General features: G+C 35.0%; 1 protein-coding gene across 1 annotated transcript; it reads right to left on the bottom strand.

Moving 5' to 3' along the window:
* Positions 1–10,354: 10,354 nt before the first annotated feature.
* LOC123273595 lies at positions 10,355–11,404 on the bottom strand. The gene has a single exon (XM_044741035.1). It carries the CDS (start codon positions 11,402–11,404, stop codon positions 10,355–10,357), a length of 1,050 nt encoding a protein of 349 aa, XP_044596970.1.
* Between the last annotated feature and the right edge of the window lie 8,630 nt (positions 11,405–20,034).

Genomic DNA, 20,034 nt, shown 5'->3' with positions numbered 1-20,034 from the left:
GTTTGAAATAAATAAAATTGAATAATTATTATTATTTGATATACTCTTTCCGATCTCTTATAGTTTTATTATCGTTTTATGTTCAAGTCTTCAATTCAAAGTTAATCGCGTACTTCACACAACATTTTTAACATCCCGCTGAAAAATCGGGAAGTTATTAATTTTACTCCGTTTTTCGAAAATCGAGTTTTTAACGGATGTTGACGTTTTGAGGTCCTAGGAAGTCTCCCCGAATGTTTCCGCGGTGATGTCCGTATATCTTTATGTATGTGTGTGTCTGTGTGTGTGTGTGTGTGTGTTTGTGTGTGGCCGTATGTAAACCTCTTCTAACTTTTGAACGGCTCGACTGATTTGGTCGCGGTTGGTGCCATCCGAAAGGGCTCAACCAAACTTAGATTTTAAATACAATTTAGACCGATTCGAACCGGTATATTTTGAAAAATCTCAAAAAGACTACAAAAAAAAATTTTTTAAATGTGGTTTATATAGAATTACTTTTAAACGACTACTGATCAATTCCAAAAACTAATTAGCTCTCAACATCAAGAAACCACGTCGATCGCCGCTAGCCCGGTCACAATCAATTCATTTGTTTGTGAGTTATCGTTGTCGAAAAAAAAACAGAAAAAAATGTTTTTTCGGAATTACATCGAAATTCCTACTTCGATCGATTAAAACTCAGACTCTTTATGAGGCCTAAAAAACTGCGTCGAATGCCACCAACCGCGTAAAAATCGGTTAATTCATTCAAAAGTATTTTGGTTTTAGAATTTAAGAAATAATGTTATATTAAACTTTTACCAGATTTTTGAGCTCGGAGTAAGTACAATTTTGAGCGCTTAAATATAAAATTAATGAGAAGTTGCAGGGATGGCCTTTAGGGCCAACCGTTTTTCTATTTTTTTTTTTTTATAATATTACTTTTTTAAACCATTTTAGAATCTTACAATTATGGGTTAATTTTGACCTATAACTTTAAGAAGAAAAATGATTAACTAACCAATAGTTTAGACTGAATCGACCTAGTAGAAAATTTGAAATCAAAATATATTTGCCTAACATTATATAGAATAATACTGTAGATGATTTATAGAATATTAGTATTTAATAACTTTCTACTTTTATTATAATGATTCCTCTGAATTTAATTGACAACTGAATTTGTTATTACAATTTATTTATTTTGACAGTTATTATAGCAACGGTTACCATGGTAATGGTAACCATAGTAAAGGTAACCATAGTAACGGTAACCATGGTAACGGTAACCATGGTAACGGTAACCATGGTAACAGTACCTATGGCAACGGTAACCATGGTAACAGTAACCATGGCAACGGTAACCATGGCAACGGTAACCATGGCAACGGTAACCATGGCAACGGTAACCATAGCAACGGTAACCATGACAACGATTACCATGGCAACGGTTGCGGGGGAGGATACAGTGGGGTTGAGTTCTATAATTGATAGTTGTCACTGATGGTTTCTTAGATTGGAGAATCAAAATGATATTTTTCCCCCCCAAAAAAAAGAGAGCGAGATAGGGAAGGAGGAAGAAGGCACGGGAGGGAAAGGGAAGAATGAGAGGAAGGGGAGGGGGTAGCATACGTGATGGTTGACGAAAAATCGATTTTGGCTAGGAATTGCGCAAAATCCCTCCTTATGTCTCGTCTACGGTGAAAAAGGAGTACCTATGCCAAATTTCAAATGAATCGGTCCAATAGTTTCTGAGATCTGGTGATGAGTCAGTGGTATTTCGCTTATATGTATATAGAAGATATATTCAGTTCAAAATTTGAATTTTGAAATGTTGCTCATAATTTTTTTCAATTTATTAGTGAATTAGTTTAGATTTTTTCGAGCGACCTTTTACTATTTAAATTAAAATTCCATGCATTTTTTTTTTTTTCATTTAGTACAACAATCGATAAAAATACATCACGAGATAAACTAAAAATCAAGCACAACATAGAAAATATAATTTTTTTTTAATTTAATAATTTTATTTAATCAACTGCCAGGCGTGGGTTCGAATCCTAAGCTGGTCTTAGAAACCAGGTTGGTTGAGATTTGACCTTGCCACGTAGTTTAAGATTTTCTCAAACCAAAAAGACCCCAACGTACCACTCCCAACACTTAAAGTCGGCGATATGACTAATTAAAGAAAAAAAAAAAAATTATCAGCGACCTTTCAAAATTTAAATTTTGAACTGAAACTTTCAGAAACTTTTTTTTTTGGTCTAAAATTATACCGTAACGCGAAAAAAATTTTTTAAAAAATTCTATTTTTGACGATGTTTGAAATTAAAAAAAATTTGGATTGACCTCTTAAAAATTTTTTTTAAGCTGTCCTTTGGTAAGGGCTCAAAGACTCAAAAAAAAAAATTGTCGATTTTTTTGCGCCACCCTAATATATATATAAGAGTATATATAGCCTTATATATATATATATATATATATATATATATATATATATATATATATATATATATATATATATATATATATATATATAAGAACAAGTACATGAAGAAATGTTGTTATATCACTATAACTCTATAACCCCACTCTCCCCTCCTTTATGCGAACAAGAACCCTCGTGAATTTGTATCCCCAAATGCGTTTATATGCTTGTCATTTATATCCCCGCGAGAGCTTTCACGATCATCGCCACACTAAAAGCCCATTTTACGCGGCTTCCTCTCGTATTGTCATTCGTTTGTTTTCTATTTACTCTTTTCATTTATTTTTATTCGATTTAGTGCCGAATTTCATTTGACCATGTGTTATTTGATTTGGTAGACGGATCACGGGTAAATGCATTTAATTATCATCCACGAGCTGTTGCCCAATAATATGGTCTCTCTATTTTCTGGCGCGCAATTGTCAGCTTAAATCTCAACTAACCTGAGGACTAAGACATTACAACAAAATTCGAAATACATCAGCTACTTTAACCGTAAAAAAATTTTCTGATATCGTCATATACGGACAAATATGGCCCAAAATATATACTAATTTATGTGTTGATAGACCCAATCCATGATATTAATAATGACAACGATAAATTGCGCAAAAAAATTAACATATTTTTCCGTGAAAAAATTTTTTGATATCGTCTATGTTCATAAATGGCCATATCAAAAAATTTTATACATCCACACAATTTTTAACGTTTTCTGATACGGTCTGATGAGAAAACTGGCCGTATTAGGACACAAATGACTAAATAAGATATAAATCTGTATGTTCATAAGGGTGCTTTTTTTTTTCAACGATTTTTTTTCTGTCCCATCGTGAAATTTTGTTTCACGTACCCAAAAAAAAAATACCCTGAAAGTTTAGGCCCTTAATATTAATATTAAGACCTCGACCCAGGTGTTTGAAGATTTCCCTTCAAAAAACACAAAATCTTGAATTTTTTTATGTTTAGATTTCTGTAGCTCAGTGGTATTTCATAGCATCGATTGGACCATCGACGGGTTTTTTTTCAGAATTGAATGCTTTACAAAAGTGTTCATTGCAGCCAAGCCGTAACTCAAACCAGGGAGGTAGTACAGGCCTCTAAACTTGATTTTTCCATGAAATTCGCGTTTTTTCGCAGTCATCTCGTGAATGACAAGCACTACAGAAAAAATGTGAATAATAAACCTGTAGAAAATTTAATTTCTTACAAAAAAGATCCTGAGCACCAAGTCACTTAAATCGATATTTTCGGAGATATTTAATGATATTTTTAAAATATGTTTTTTATAATTTGACGCAATTTTCGATAAACATTTGTGTTCGGTGCACAAGGCCCAGTAGCGATTAACTCGCTCCTGGGGGACTTCCAAATTCAAGAGACGCACCTGTCCACCGCTAGTTCCCGCAAAATCGAACCGCCAATAGAAAATCAGCCTCTCGATCACGCCATGAATCGACCGCTTTATTGGCTGATCGCACCCGCTAGACATGCGCAATAGCCTTCTTCTCCAACTCAACGAGGAAGAAGACGAACTATTGTTATTATCTTTCGCTTCTACGCTTTCGCTGCATCAAGTCACCATTAGTTTTTCTTTACTTTCGCTTTTCGTTAATAGACCGCATTTCGCTTATTTAATAATTTAATTTGCTTAAATTAATTGTTAATAATTCGCTTTAGTTCGTTTCAGATAAGTTGTGTTATTTGTGCATTATTTTTACCGCTTTTTCAGTGCCGGCAAAGTGTTCAACCACGTGTCAACCGGCTTTGCTTTTGCAAACCACGCTGTAATTTATAAATCCGCTTTTATCTTAACAATCCGCTATTAAACATATTAAATATTGAGTGTATTTAATGTAAATAAATTCCTAGTGTTATTTTTGATAACAATTTACGCGTTTTAATTGAGATATCCAGACCTAAACCTGATCCCCGCTTTTCCGCTCTTTCAGTAATTATTCAATTTGAAATTATTAAAAATTCATCATTAAATATCTCTGAAAATTATGATTTTAGCGGCTTGGTGCTGAAAACTTTTTTTGTAGGAAATTGAATTTCTTAGAAGTTTGTCATTCATATTTTTTCTGTAGCTCTTGTCATTCACGAGATAACTGCGAAAAAAGAATTTAATGGAAAAATCAAGTTTAAAGGCCTGTACTACCTCGCCGGTTCGAGTTACGGCTTGGCCGCAATGGACACTTTTTTTTTAATTTATTTATTATTATTTAGAGTCGGTTTTAACTGCTGTGGTCATTTCGCCGACTTTTAACTGTTGGGAGTGGTACGTTGGGTCTTTTTGAGTTGTGTAAATCTTAACCTACGCGGCAAGGGCCGAATATCAACCAAGTTGGTTTCTAAGACCAGCTTGGGATTCGAACCCACGCCTGGCTGGTAAGTTAGTCCGAGTTCTCTATAGGCCATGCGCTTTAGACGACTCGGCTAACGTCACCGGTTAATGGACACTTTTGTAGAGCATTCAATTCTGAAAAAAACCCGTCCAAAGTCAAAGCGATGCTATAAAATGCCACTGAGCTACAGAAATTTAAACATAAAAAAATCAGAGTTTCTGTGTTTTTTAAAGGGGAAATCTTTAAACACCTGGGTCGAGGTCTTAATATTAATATTAAGGGCCCAAACTTTTAGGGTACTTTTTTTGGGTACTTGCAACAAAATTTCACGATGGGACAGAAAAAAAAATAGTTGAAAAAAAAAAGCACCTGTTGCGTAAATACCAAATGTTCGCGCCAGAACACTTGGTAAATTCGCACTCTACTGCATCAGTGGTGCTGCGACTGACGCGAACCCTGATAGTCAACTCCCCGAGGCAGATAGACGATTACGCGCCAACCGGCACAATTAATCTACACGCGGTGGCTAACTACACGTGCTCAGTATTTATAAAGTGTTCATAACGGAATTCCAATTAATCAGTGCATCTTGTACAAATCTACTCAACGACTCATCCAGGATAATTCTCCATCATCGGAAATTCAGGTACCAATTTCGTGTCCTTCATAATAATTTAATAATTTAATAATAATGAATTGGTTAATAATAATAATTAAAAACGTAACCTCTCGATTGTTGTTATGCCGGTATCTCGGGATCATGCTTTACATACTATATAAATTATTTTACATTTTGAATCAGCATTCACAAGAGATTAAATAATATTCAGTCTTAATAATATAATACCTGCATGACTCATTAATTAAAATTGTCTTCAGTTCAAGTCGTTGTCATACCTGGATGAGGTGACGTCACTGATCACCAGGTATGCGAATAATCTTATAATCTCTTGCTTTTATTCAAGCCTCTCTTGTGACTGCTGATTTCAGTTCGCGTTCTGACTCTCCTCCGTGCTCTTCACTCGTATCATCGCTCGTACTAACTATTGTCGCGTCATTAATAATTTTTATTGTGATAAAATAATAGATCAACAAATTCATGCAATTAATTAAATCTGAACTCGTATTCAAATCTTGGTAAAATTGATTAACTCAACGCTCTTATTAAAACCTTAAATTGATATTTGTGTATGGTGCCAACATATTGATAACTCGTCTTTATGATTATAATTACAGTAATTTCAAATACTTAATTTAATAATAATTCTCGTATTACTTAATTAAATAGTTCAAATAAATTAAGAAGTTAACTTTATGATAGTTATTAAGAGTCAAGTGTTCACTAATTTTAAACTGTGATATTTTATATAATAAACGAGAAACCACGAATAAGTGTTTATAATTTCTTTTCAACACCCAGATCCGGTATAAATAAATATTTAATGTTAAGTTATTTTACAGCACCCTAGTGCTCATATATATTTGTTGAGTAATTCTCTTGTTAAAATCTCCGACAGTGGCTGTCAGATCACTGAATTTTCTCTTTACAAAATTTGTTCACCGATATCTTTCAATAAATTAAAAAAAATCACATTATTGTAGTGATTTTAGATCAGTAATTGAAACTAATTTTTGGGAAAAAATTATTGCACCGACAGTATCGGTGTTCAGCTGGACTCTATCAGCTTAAAGCTACGAGGCTTGTTTGTAAACTACCCAGCACCCGTTGGATACTTTGTCCTCTATTCTAATTCCACACAGAAACGTCAAACTATGTTCACATCTACTTTGCGAGGAATGGGATCCAGTGGACTACTGACGCCAGATAATATATGTGAGTACCCATGGTTGGAGTGTTTGCTCGTCAAATTAGAAAACGATCGACAGACTCTCCGGCTAATGTGGCGAAGGGAATCTCCCTTGAGTAAAGTTTCTCGTTTGTTAAATATATAGAGGTATATACGTGAAGGTGGACCAATTCGACAGCATCATCTTACCTTCACTCCTGTATGCAGCTCAAGTGTGGGGTCTCGACCGTCTAGACATCATTAAAAAAAACACAAAACCGCTTCTTAAAACAGATCTTTCTACTTCCTCAGAACACCCCTGGATATCTACTAAGGCTTGAATTCGGACTGACCAGCTTGTCTGTAAAACTTATGGAATATGTGTGGAATTGGATCATCTGCATTCTGAAGATGGCCCCTGACCGATGGCCTCGCTTATGCCTGCTGCGACTTATCAAGCTCTCGACAAACCCGAGCAAGGATCCCAAATACAACTGGGTGGCAAAATTCGAACTAATCCTAAAGCTATGTAACCTTGAGTGCATGTTTGGTAATCTTCAGCCAAACTTCTGGATGGAAAAGAAGAAACTTTATGCTGAATACCTCAAAAACAACGACTTTAACAGGTATTTTTGTTCAACTTGCCCCCAGTCTCAACTCATCAGAACCCGATCTGATGATGTTCCATGGTACGTTCAAACTAGGTGCCCAATAAGGCAAAAACGTGTTATAGCACAATTAAGACTCGCAAATATCCACCGGTGAAAAATTACGTGCAATGATACCTGCTTCTTCCTGATACCTGATCAAATCTGTGAAGCTTGTGGTTCTAGTCCTGAGTCAGTGGAGCACATCCTTCTCCATTGCCCAGCATACAGCGAACTCAGACATAATTATCTACATATCTTCGAATCATCTCAAACGACGCCGACTGCCATGCAGATCATAAAAATCTTGGAAATTAAATCCAAACATGAGTGTGACAACATTACAAATTTTATCTCAAGTACACTAAAGAAAAGAACACTTCTCACATCAACGAGCTCAGACTGATGATAACAGTGTGGAATTCTGACTTGGTTTAAATTGCTTTAAAATTGCTATAAATCACCATAAACACTTTTATATTTTTCAACCAAATATTTTTATTTTTTCTCTCTTTTAAACCTTATTTAGTTTGCCTGATGACTCAACTATTCATACCTAACATAAAAACTTGTTTTTGTAGATTATTTTGAAAAAAGTTATAAATTTATAAATTTACAAATTGTTAGTCTTTTGCGCGTCTCACATTGCTGTAAAAAATACCTATGTACTTTTAAAAAGCAATTAAATACATGAATGAATAAATTATTATAAATTAAATATTTATAATTTGAAATTCATTTTCAACATTTAAAATTAATAATTTACACTTTGAATTGAATTTAATTTATATGAAATTAATTTTCTTTTTATAAAATTATTTATTTACTGTCCAAAGTTCATATTTAAAATTATAAATTAATTTCAATAACATAAAATTTATTAGTTATAATATAAAATCAATTTTTATATTTAAAAATCAATTAGGCGCACAGTAGCCCTATCGGATCCGGCTCTTGCTTACCAAAGCATTGGACCGGGTTCGAGTCCGGCGGACACCAATGAATATTTTCAATATTTAAGTGTATTATTCTGCTCAGCCCAAAAAATAAAACGAGTTCCAATCTCAAAAGTTTACCCCCTACCGTAGTCGCTCATGACCTTAGTAGTTTATGCGACTTTAAAACAAATTAAAAAAAAAAAAAAAAAAAATCAATTATTTATCATCTAATATCAATTTTTACACCAAAAACCAATGATTTATCAGATTTTATTAATTTTTATGGTTGAAAATTAATCATTCATAATCTAAAATTAATTTTTTTATTGGTTATTTAATTACCTTTCATCTAAAATTAATTTTTATAGTTTAAAATTATTTTCATTGGTAAAAATTAATTTTAATAATAAAAAATTTATCTTTATGATATAAAATTAATATTTATAATTGAAATCAAATATTTTTGATGTAAAATTAATTTTCATAATTTAAAATAAATTATTTATTGTCTGAAGTTCATTTGTATAATTATAAATTAATTTAAATAACATAAAATTTATAAGTAATCGTCTAAAATCATTTTTTATTATAAAAATCTATTGTTCATTATCTAAAATTGATTTGAATAGCTTAAAATCATTTTTTTATAGTCTAAAATCAATCCTCATGATAAAAAATTGATTTTAAAAACATAAAATTAATTTTTATAATATAAAATTAAAATCTATAATCAAAAATTAATTTTTACAATGTAAAAATAATTATTTTTAATTTAAAAAAAATTTCCATAAATTAAAATTAATTATTTATGATCTGAAATTGATTTTTTTGTGTAAAATTAATTTTGATAATTTAAAATTAATATTTATAATTTAAAATTAAATATTTATATTCTAAAATTTTTTTTTGGAATCTAAAATAGATTATATATTGTCAAAAAATCATTTGTTTAATAAAAAATAATTCAGATTATTTAAAATCGATTATTTATGATCTAAAATTATTTTTTATGATAAAAAAATTAAGTTTCAGAAAGCAGAATTAATATTTATAATTTGAAATTGAATATTTATGATTTTAAATTAATTTAAATAATTAAAAATTTAATATTTTTAATTTGAAATTTGATATTTATAATTAAAAATTAAATATTTATATTGTTAATGTGACGGGTGGGCCTACCCTCCCGTCAATATTATGATATTCTATATATATTTTCTATAAATCGATGGGCCAACTTGCCCACCTGAATTAGACACCGAATTTCGGTTGTATTTCTAGCCTGACTCTGGTTACCGAGAATCGCTGCTTGCACGTGTTGCTGAGGAGACGCTTTCTCATGGGAACCGAGTGAACAGGTACTCTAGCACAGGGAACCACTTTCGGCGCCTTGATATCATTTTCTGCTGACTAGGGAACTTGACAATAACCACCTAGTTTCTAAGGGCGGAATAATCTGAGTTCAACCGCGGAATAATACCAGTTCCGCGCAGTGATACAGGTGTTTGGCGGCATCCGCGACCGAGGTTACATAAACCTGGGACTTTCAGGAGGAGCGGCCACTTGTAATCAGTCAGTCGTTTAGTCTGTCCGAATCTATGTCGAGTCCGAGCTGTCTTGCATCGTGATTAATTGTCTCCTAAGACTCTCATTCTCGTTGCTGTCCCATCTCTCTCTCTCTCTCTCAGTTATAGAATCAGAAGTATTGCATCAAATGGATTATTGTACTGGATTAGATTTGCTTTCATAAATAGAATTAGGTTGTAAAAGAGACTCTCAGGGCCATTTCGGGCAACTCCCATGCTTTGGGGACGCCCAATAAACAGTTAGTACAGTAATTCATGAGTATTCTTTATTTGCTGAGCGACCCAGCCCCTTATCAACATCTAAATATTTTTCAGTGAGACGCTGAGCTAGACCGGAATTCTGTTTACGTGACAGGTAAATAACCAGGTGTAGGCTCACACGTAACAGTTAAATTTATTTTCATTATTAAAAATTAATCATTTACAATTTAAATTTTATTTGAAGTATATAATATTAATTCTTCTCAATCATCATTAGAATTAGAATTAGAATTAGGGGGGGAGGGAATATTGTAGCCGACATTGAGCCAAGCACTCAGTCCTATTGGACCATTGTACTCAGCCCTTCTAGGTTGGTTACGTTATATATCTTGGAGATTGGCCAGGCCTGTCTGCTTCAAGAAGTGAAGCAACTGTCCCACGCCAATCTCCTGTATATCAATAGACTCTCCATCGCAGAATCCTAGTATGTCCTTTCGGGCTGTTGCCAGTTTTCTGCAATGGAGGATTAGATGTAGAGGAGTTTCCTCCTCCGATAGGCATCTGGGGCACATCGAGTGATCTGAGATGCCTAGGCGTCTCAGATGCCTGCCGGTTAGCCAGTGTCCTGTGATATACCCGACAGTTAGCCTTAGCAGCTTCTTGTCGAGCCCTATCAAGGACAAGCCTAATGTCTTGGAGGGTCCTTTAAAAAGTGCCCTCGTATGCATCATGCCTTTTGCCTCTGCCCACACTTCCTGAAACTTGTCGTTAGTCCATAGGGAAGCGTGTTGCTTTATGAGACTAAAAGGCACCGCTATGCTGATTACTGGTTCAGGGATCTTGTTACGAGCTCCCGCTTTCGCCAGCTCATTTGCTTTGTCATTTCCTGCGTTCCCGCTATGGCCCGGTACCCACAGTAGTTTGACTTTGTTATACTCTGCTAATTCATTTAGGGAGTCTATGCATTTTCGCACTAGTCTCGAGGACACTTCAGTTTGTTCTAGTGCCCTGAGCGCAGCGCAACTATCGCTGCAGATGTATACGTGCTTGTTCCTGTGGTTGAGCTTAGAAATGTGCTCTACACAGGCCCAGATCGCGTATACCTCTGTCTGGAAAACCGAAGCAGTGTCCCCTAGCCGCAGAGAGATTTCTGTTTTCGGTCCACTGCTATAAATTCCAGCTCCTGCCCCTTTGTCCGTTTTTGAGCCGTCCGTATACCAGACTAGCCCTATGGGGGACAGGATGCTCTTGTTTTCCTCGTCCCATTCCTGCCTACTTGGGATAAGGACCTTATATTGACGTCTGAAGTGGTAGCTTCGAGGGCTCATGTCTCCTCCTTGGGTTAGGAATCTGTCGAGTCCCCTGTCCCTTAGGATGGCTGCATGTCCCGTTCTAGCCCTTGTCCAGTGTCCGTCAAAGAGCAATCTCATTGCTGTTTTCATAGCAAGAGCTTCTGCAGTGATTCTTCTATCATAAAATTAATTATTTATCGTCTGAAGTTTATGTTTTTAATGATAAATCAATTCAAATAAAATAAAATTTAGTATTTATCGTATAAAATAAATTTTTATCATTAAAATCAATAGTTCATTATTTAAATTGATTAAAATGACTTTAAATCGATTATTTATGATCTAAAATTAGTTTTCATTATGAAAAATTGATTATAAGAACTAAAAATTAATTTTTATAATATAGAATTAATATTTATAGTCAAAAATTAATTTTTACAATGAAAAAAAAAATATTTATAAGCTGAAATAAATTAAAAAAAAAAAATTAATGATCTAATCAATATTTTTAGTTGTTAGAAATAATAATTAGTTATTCATGATCTCAAATGAGTATTAATGATTAAAAATTAATTTCTATGAGTTAAAATTAAATATTTTTTATCTAAAATTGATTTTTTTGATATAAAATTCATTTTGCTAATTTAAAATTAATATTTATGTTTTAGAATTAAATATTTATATTTTAAAATTTATTTCCGCAATCTAAAATAGATTATATATTGTCCAAAAATAATTTGTATCATAAAAAATAATTGAGATTATTTAAAATCGATTATTTATGATCTAAAATTAATTTTTATGATGAAAAATTAAGATTCATAAAGCGGAATTGATATTTATGATTTAAAATTGAATATTTATGATCTAAAATTAATTCAAATAATTAAAAATTTAATATTCATAATTAAAAATTCAATATTCATATTGTTAAATTATTTTTCATTATTCAAAATTGATCATTTACAATTTAAATTCAATTTGAATCCTATAAAATCAATTTTCCTATCATAGAATTAATAATTTACTGTCTGAAGTTCATTTTTATAATGATAAATTAATTCAAATAACTTAAAATTTATTAGTTATAGTCAAGAATCAATTTTTATTTTTAAAATTGATAGTTCATTATCTGAAATCGATTTAAATGACTTACAATCGATTATTTATGATTTAAAATTAGTTTTCATGATGAAAAATTGATTTTAAAAACGTAAAAGTGATTTTTATGATATGAAATTAATATTTATAGTCAAAAATTAATTTTTACAATGAAAAAAAAAAATATTTACAGTCTAAAATAAATTAAAAAAAAAAATTAATGATTTAATTAGTATCATTAATTGTTAGAAATAATAATTAGTTATTTATGATCTAAGATGAATTTTAATGATTAAAATTAATTTCAATTTATTGAAATTAATTATTTATGATCTAAAATTGATTTTTTTCGATATAAAATTGATTTTAATAATTGAAAATTGATATTTATAATTGAAAATCGAATATCTATATTCTACAAATAATTTTCAAAATTTAAAATTAATTATATATTGTGCAAAGTTTATTTGTATGATGATAAATTAATTTACATAATTCAAAATCAATTATTTATGATCTGAAATGAATTTTTATAATCGAAAATTAAGTTTCTTAAAGCGGAATTGATATAATTGTAAATTAAATATTCATGAACTCAAATTCATTTTATAATACAATAATAATAATAAGTCTTCATTTGCCATATCAAAGCAAATTTTTTAAGGGAGTTGGGAAAGAACGGATAGGGGAAAGGGGGGGACCTACTCAGTGGGAATTTTTCCGTAATTGAAAAAATAATCAGACAGCCCAGACTGGGAGTCGAACCCAGATCTCTCGGTTACGCGCCAAGGGCTCTACCAGTTAAGCTATCCGAGAACAAGGGGGTACAAATAGCGGACCCCCGTTCCGCTTGACAATAGTTTTATAAAAAAAGAAGCCTTATGTCTACTTAATACCTAAAAAAAAATTACAAATATTTACAGAGAAAAGAAGCAAGCACTTACATCTAAATTTCGCCTAGGCGGGCAAAAAGAAAAGACACCTATGTGCAAAAAGAAAATGCACCGCCTCATTCCTCGACATCCATTCATCCATCCATCACATTCATACTACAGGACCTCCGTTTCCGTTGCCAATACTACATATTACTCTCCTCCCCCCGCAAATCCCCACCTCAACTCTATCTCCTTCAGCCATATTTCTCCTTGCCCCTCCCCTCCTAATACTTGTCCTCTCATCTCTTGCCACCCTTTCTCTACACCCCACCCAGAACAAACCTCCCAAACGTGTTCCCACGTTTCCAATTCCACCCCACATACATTACATAACCTACTATCCTTTTTCTCCCAGTACCTATAGCCTTTTATATAATCCCCTAATCTGAACCTAGCGATCCTACCCCATCTTTCTTCCCCCCAGTCCTTTTTCAAATACACTGGTAGCCCTGGTCCTTTAATGAACTTATACTCCCTATTACTATTCGAGTCCCTAATCTTCTCCCACCTCTCTCTTTCTTGTTTTGCCTTTTCAACTCTGATCAAATCCTCCCTCTCATTCGTCCATTTTCCCATCACCTTTCTACTTCCGTAAGGTTCATTCCTCTGTCTTCAAAGAAGTCTCTTCTTTCCGCTTCCCATCCAACCAGCCCCTTCCTGCTTTTATTCTCTTCCTCATTTCCAACCTACATCTCCTTACAATTCACCCACCTCCTCCCTCCTCTATTCTTTTTTCGTAGCTCCAAGCCCTCCTACCCGCTATACCTTCTAAACGCTCTCTCTGCAGTTTTTTCCTTACCAAATACCCTGCCACTCTCCTTGAAACCCCTAGAACCCCTCTTAAGTATCTCTCCTGCACTCTTTCAATCTCCTCCCTGCCTTTCCACCCCCAGATTTCCACTCCGTAACTCATCACCGACCAAATCAATCTATCAAATAGCCATACTCTTCTAGCCCAGTCGTTCCCGAATTTCCTTTTGCCTATTCCCCAAATCTGCCCTAAAATCCTCGCTCCCTTTGCCACTCTTTCCCTCACATGATCACCTTGCTCACCGTTAGACTTTATAACGTACCCTAGGTATGTATATCTGCTCACTTCCTCGATCTCGCTACCATTCCAATTCCACCGCACCTTTCTCTTCCTACCACCTCCTTTTCTACACCTCATGACCTTGGTCTTTCCTATATTTACCTCTAACTTCTTTTTCTCCACGAATCTCTCCAGCGTCCTAATCATACCCCTCATTTCATCTTCCTCTCTAGCTAACAACACCACGTCGTCTGCATAAGCTAAAGAGAATATCTTCTTCCCACCCGATAAATCCACCCCTCCCCACCTCCCTTTTTCCAGCTCCTCATCCAAATCCGCCAAGAAAAGCACGAATAGAAGTGGACTTAACGGGCAGCCCTGCCTCACCCCTTTCATCGTCCAGAATCTTTCACCCAGCTCTTTCCCTACTCTCACTCTGCCACATGTTTCCTTTAGTACTACCTCACATCTCCTCACCAGATCTTCACTAACTCCTCTTTTCCTCAATGCCTTACTCAGCTCCACCCTGTCCACCGAATCAAATGCTGCCTTGAAATCTACGAAAAGAGCTAACATTTTCCCTCTCTCCTTACTTATTTCCCTGTTAATAAGGTAATTTAGCGCATATATATTGTCTACGGTTCCTCGTCCTGCCCTGAACCCAGCCTGCGCGTCCGGTAAAAGCCCCTTACCCTCCACTTCCGCTTTTAACCTCTTTTCTAAGATTCCAACGTAGATCTTGTATGCAGTCTGCATTATAGTAATCCCCCTGTATCTTCCGCCCTTGACCCATCTCCTTTTTTTTTTATTGGAACTATAACTCCATTCTTCCATTCCTCTGGCCAACCCTCTCCCTTCCATACCTTTTGGATTATCCACCAAAGTTCTCTCAACACCCCTTCACCCCCGTACTTCCAAACTTCATTTGGGATTCCATCCTCCCCTAACGCCTTACGATCCTTCAATTTACTCACAACCTCCTTAATTTCCCCAAGCGAAACCTCGTCCTCCTCTGTTATACCAGTCGTCTCCTCGACTACTTCCCTTTCCTCCTCCCTCATAAGATCCTCACCTCCCAGAATCTTCCTAAAATGCGTGTCCCAGTCCTCCATTTCTATGTTCTTATTTATACTTTCCCTCTTTTTTCTACCCTGGTTGACCACCTTCCAAATTTGGGCTTCTGATTTCGCGCCTTTCACCCACTCCGCCCATTTTCGGTCCTCTCTCTCTTTTTTAACCTTGCAAAGCTCCCTATATCGCCTCTTTTTCTCTAGATACCCCTTCTTCTCTTCCTTTCCACCCTTAAAATTATTTAGGGCTTTCCTCAACTTTCTTTTCGCATCCCTGCATTCTTCATCCCACCAACCAGCAGTGCCTCCCCTCCTTTCTCCTTCTTTCTCCGATACTTTCATTGCACCTTTAATTCTCCTTTTTAGTTCTCCCCAGGCATCATCCACTTCACAATCTGCAATTTCCCCCTCCCCAAACTCTTCTTGAAATTTTTTAATACCTGACTCGTTCCAACAGCCTCTTCCCTGCACCTTACCCCGAGAGTCCCTTGAGTCACCCCTTCGCTTTCCCGCAGCTTCTACCTCTACAACTACTGGCAGATGATCCGACTCTGTCTTCTCCTCTACTACTAAACCTCTGATACTCTCTCTATTCCTTATATCGATCATTACTAAATCTATCACCGAGCACCCTCTCTCCCCAATAAATGTCCATTCCCCCTGTTCATCCCCCTCGACACACCCATTCAGAATGGCCCACCCCCTCTCTCTTACAAAATTGCATAAGTCCCTGCCTTCCTTGTTAACCACCTTATCTCTTGAGATTCTAACCTCTCTATCTTCTTGCAGGTCCCCAACAATCAAGCCACCCTCGGTTCCTGTCCTTACATTAAAATCCCCCCCTATGACTATATGCCTCTCCCACACTTCCTCCATCCATTTGCCCATGAGTTCTTTTTTCCTATCTAGGTCCCCATTCACATAGACCCCTACTATCCACCACCATTCCTCCCCCAGTTTAACTTCCTTTTCTACCCACCCCTCAACATCCCATCTGCCCCTTTTTCCTGACTCAATTCCTTCCTTCAGCCCAACCAAAATACCTCCTTTTGCTCTCCCTCTTCCCTTGGAAACTATCGCTTCCTGTATATCCCACTTAAACCCTTTTTTCCAAGAATCTTTTATTGACGCCCATTTCTTGTTATCCACCCATGTCTCCAATAATACAACAACATCCCAATTCCTCAACCCCCGCCAAAATTCCTCATCCTTGTTTTTAATCCCTGCAACGTTCCAAAAACCAATCCTAAAAGCACTCGAACCTTTCCCTTTCCCTTTTATTTTTTCCCCCCCTTACCCTTCTTGCCAACCTCCACCCTTACTCGTTTCCCTCCTGATTTTTCCAGCTTCCCTCCGCTTCGTCCCAAGTCCTTACTTTGCCATTAACCCACATTTTCATGTATTCTACCTTCACCACGTTACCAGCTCTCCTTTCCTTCATCGCCTCTTCCAGTATCAATCTCCTCACCCTTCTCTCCTCGAAAGTCAGGTCATCCTCCACCCAGACTTTCTCCCCTTTAAGTTTACTTTTCGCTATCATGACCTCCTTTTTCCTTCCTACATCCTCCAATTCAACAAGCACTAAGCTATTACCCTCTTTGTCCACTCCTCCTATCTTTCTCATGCTTTTTCTCCCCGCCCCAACTTCCATTTTAACCCATACCTTGTCTACCTCTTCTCTCCAATCTATTTCTTCCTTCATGATAATCCCTTTCACAACTACATTCTTTCTCCTTGCCTCCCTTTCCCTTCTTTCTGCCTCAACTTCCAGCCTAATAAGCCTTTCCTCAGTCTCCTTCCTTATCCCTCCCCCCCTCTCATCACTTTCTCCCCGGATATTATCTTGCACAAGTTTCTCTAACCTTTTCTCCAGACACTCTATTCTACCATTTAGCTCACTTTTTTCCTCCTCCCATTTTCTTTTAAACTCCTCTCTTTCCTTTCTACCTTCCTCTCTGAGCTGACCTACCTCATCACTAACTTTCTTACACTCTTCCTTAATTCTACGGTCTAACTCATTAAGTTTATTCATCAGAGCCTCCATGTCCTTTGAGTTCAACTCTCCCTTCCCCTCTTGTCCCCTTAACTGTAGCCTACTTCTCTTTATCAGTTCCCTATCCTTCCTATCCTTCGCTAGTTGCTCCTCGCTCTCACTTTCCCTATTTCTTTTTCCCTCCGACCAGGGTTCCTCTAGATCCCCCGTACTAGCTGTTCTCTCTAGCCTAAACTCTGCCTGGTACCAATTCGGATTTAAAGTTCCCGCCTTCGTTCCTTCTTTATCCTCTGACATCTCCCTATCACCAAATTTTCTACCTTATCCCTCGTCTCTTTTCCTTCTTTACCCAACTGACCTCTGGTTCCTACTACCACCACCGCGCTACCAATGCTTTCCAGTCCCCAACCTCTTTACCCCACCTTCCCTTCCCCAATCCAGGAAACCTAACCTTTTCCTACACACCACCCTGTAATTGCCTCTTTTTAACTCCAAAATAACCACCCACTCCTCCTGACTTTAATTTTTTAGATAATCTTCACTTTCCCAACTACCTCTACACCCTATCAACACCCACAAACACTCCCTAAAACCACCGAAATTATTAAAAATACTGTCACTTCAAAAACAACATGTCATGCGTTTACTGCACCGGAAACAGAACAACAAATTAAAATTAATTATTTATAGTCTAGAATCAATTTTTATATTAAAATATCAATTATTTATTATCTAAAATTAATTGTTAAACGAAAAAATAATGATTTATTATAAATAATTAATTTTTATTGTTGAAAATTGATCATGTTCGATCTAAAATTAATTTTTATATTTATAAATTAATTTTAATGATTCAAAATTGATATTTATAATCCAAAATTGAATATTTATAATCTAAAAATAATTTTGCTAATTCAAAATTAGATGATTTTGATTTATATTTAATTCTTATAATATAAAATCAATTGTTCCATCATAAAATTAATTACACCGGCCCACAAAAAAAAAAAAGTGCTCTGTACTGTTGACCGGATCTACTTATATTTACGTATTTCGACACGCTAAATACAAATCTGAAGTCAGTTATGCCCATACACCCTTAAAATTTTGAGTAAAATGCAAAAATACCCAAAAAAAAAAGGCAAGAAATCATGAAAAATCGAAATTATTGAGATGAAAAAATTTTTTGAATTTAGATTGCGTATAATTTTTATCAATTTTTTATATAAGTTCTTTTGTCCCATTGACGTTTTAAAATATAAAAAAACCTTAAAAAATAAAAAAAAAATCGAGAAAATTGCAGTTATAAATATGGAAAAAAATTTGTTAATCACGATCGTTAATGACTTTGGTGTATTTTCATGGATGGAATATGATCTTAGAATTGAAAAACTGACAAAATTTTAAATCTGTAAAAAATAGCATGTAAGGAGAAAGTACAGAACCATGTTTTCGAATTTCGGACTGTCCTTTGTTTGTATCGAACTTTTTTAGCTTCAAATGAGCTACGTAGAGGTTCCCCTCTTACCTTTTCTGTTTTCTTCTGGTATTTTTTTTTTAGCATCCAGCAAAATATTGGTTGAACTTGATTAAATTTATTTCCATCGAAAAATCTTTTGAAAACCTAGAGAAGATAAGGAACGATCTTTCTGATTTTAAGCTATTCTTCGCTTGTGTCGAATCCATTTGTCTTCGAATGACCTACGCAAAAGGTTTCTTTTTTGCTTTCTTTTTTTATCGGGTACATCTCTCTTCAGTGTCCAGCAATAATCTGCCATCATATTGACATTCCACTTTCCTTGATATCGACTCTCTATTTCACTTATGTCTTGGTGGAATCTTTCGCCTTGCTCTTTACCTTAGTCACCAAGATTTTCAGGAAAATATTCAAGGTGAGAATGTAAGAAATGCAATTTAAGATTCATTAAGTAACCCAGAGTATCGTATTTCTCCAACAACTCTTCAACTAAATTTTCGTAATTTTCACTCATATTATTTCCCAAAAAATTTTGTGATACATCTTTAATACTCGACCATGCTGCTCTTTCAATGTCGTTTATTTCATAAACGAAGTTATCGTCTAGAAACAAAGTCCGAATTGAAGGCTCATCGAAAATTCCTTCTTTTAATTTGGCATCACTTATCGCTGGGAACTTTTCTCCCAAATATGGAAAACAATTGCTATTTTTTCCAAAGCTTTGACGAACTGCTTCATAAGACCAAGCTTAATATATGAAGTGGTGGTAGTAGGTATTTAAAAGGATCAATTAACGGTGTTCGTATCACATTTTGAGAACCAGGATCCAAGTTCGCTCTCGATGGCCATTCTTTCTTCACATAGTGATTTTCCCGATCTCGACTATTACATAAACATAAAAAGCAGGGATCTTTTGTAAACCCTGATTGCTGACCTAACAGAAGTGTAGCAATTTTCATATCACGACGAATTTTCCATTGATGCTCCGGATACTTTATTTTATTTAATACAATCTGTAAATTTTCATAAGTTTCTTTAAGTTTGGTCGCGTAGGCTATTGGAATTGGTGCATATGTGTTTCCGTTATAAAGAAGAACAGCTTTTAGACTTCTCTTTGACGAATCAATAAAAAGCCTTCATTCATCGTCTTAGTATGTGTTCG

The sequence above is a fragment of the Cotesia glomerata genome, unplaced genomic scaffold (genome assembly GCF_020080835.1).
Source record: "Cotesia glomerata isolate CgM1 unplaced genomic scaffold, MPM_Cglom_v2.3 scaffold_11, whole genome shotgun sequence".
NCBI classification, from domain to species: Eukaryota; Metazoa; Arthropoda; class Insecta; order Hymenoptera; family Braconidae; genus Cotesia; species Cotesia glomerata.
This window is presented reverse-complemented; position numbering and strand designations above follow the sequence as displayed.

What these genes read in the sequence shown, in the direction of transcription:
- LOC123273595 (XM_044741035.1), bottom strand. Translation starts at nt 11,404, where the DNA reads ATGAGATTGCTCTTTGACGGACACTGGACAAGGGCTAGAACGGGACAT.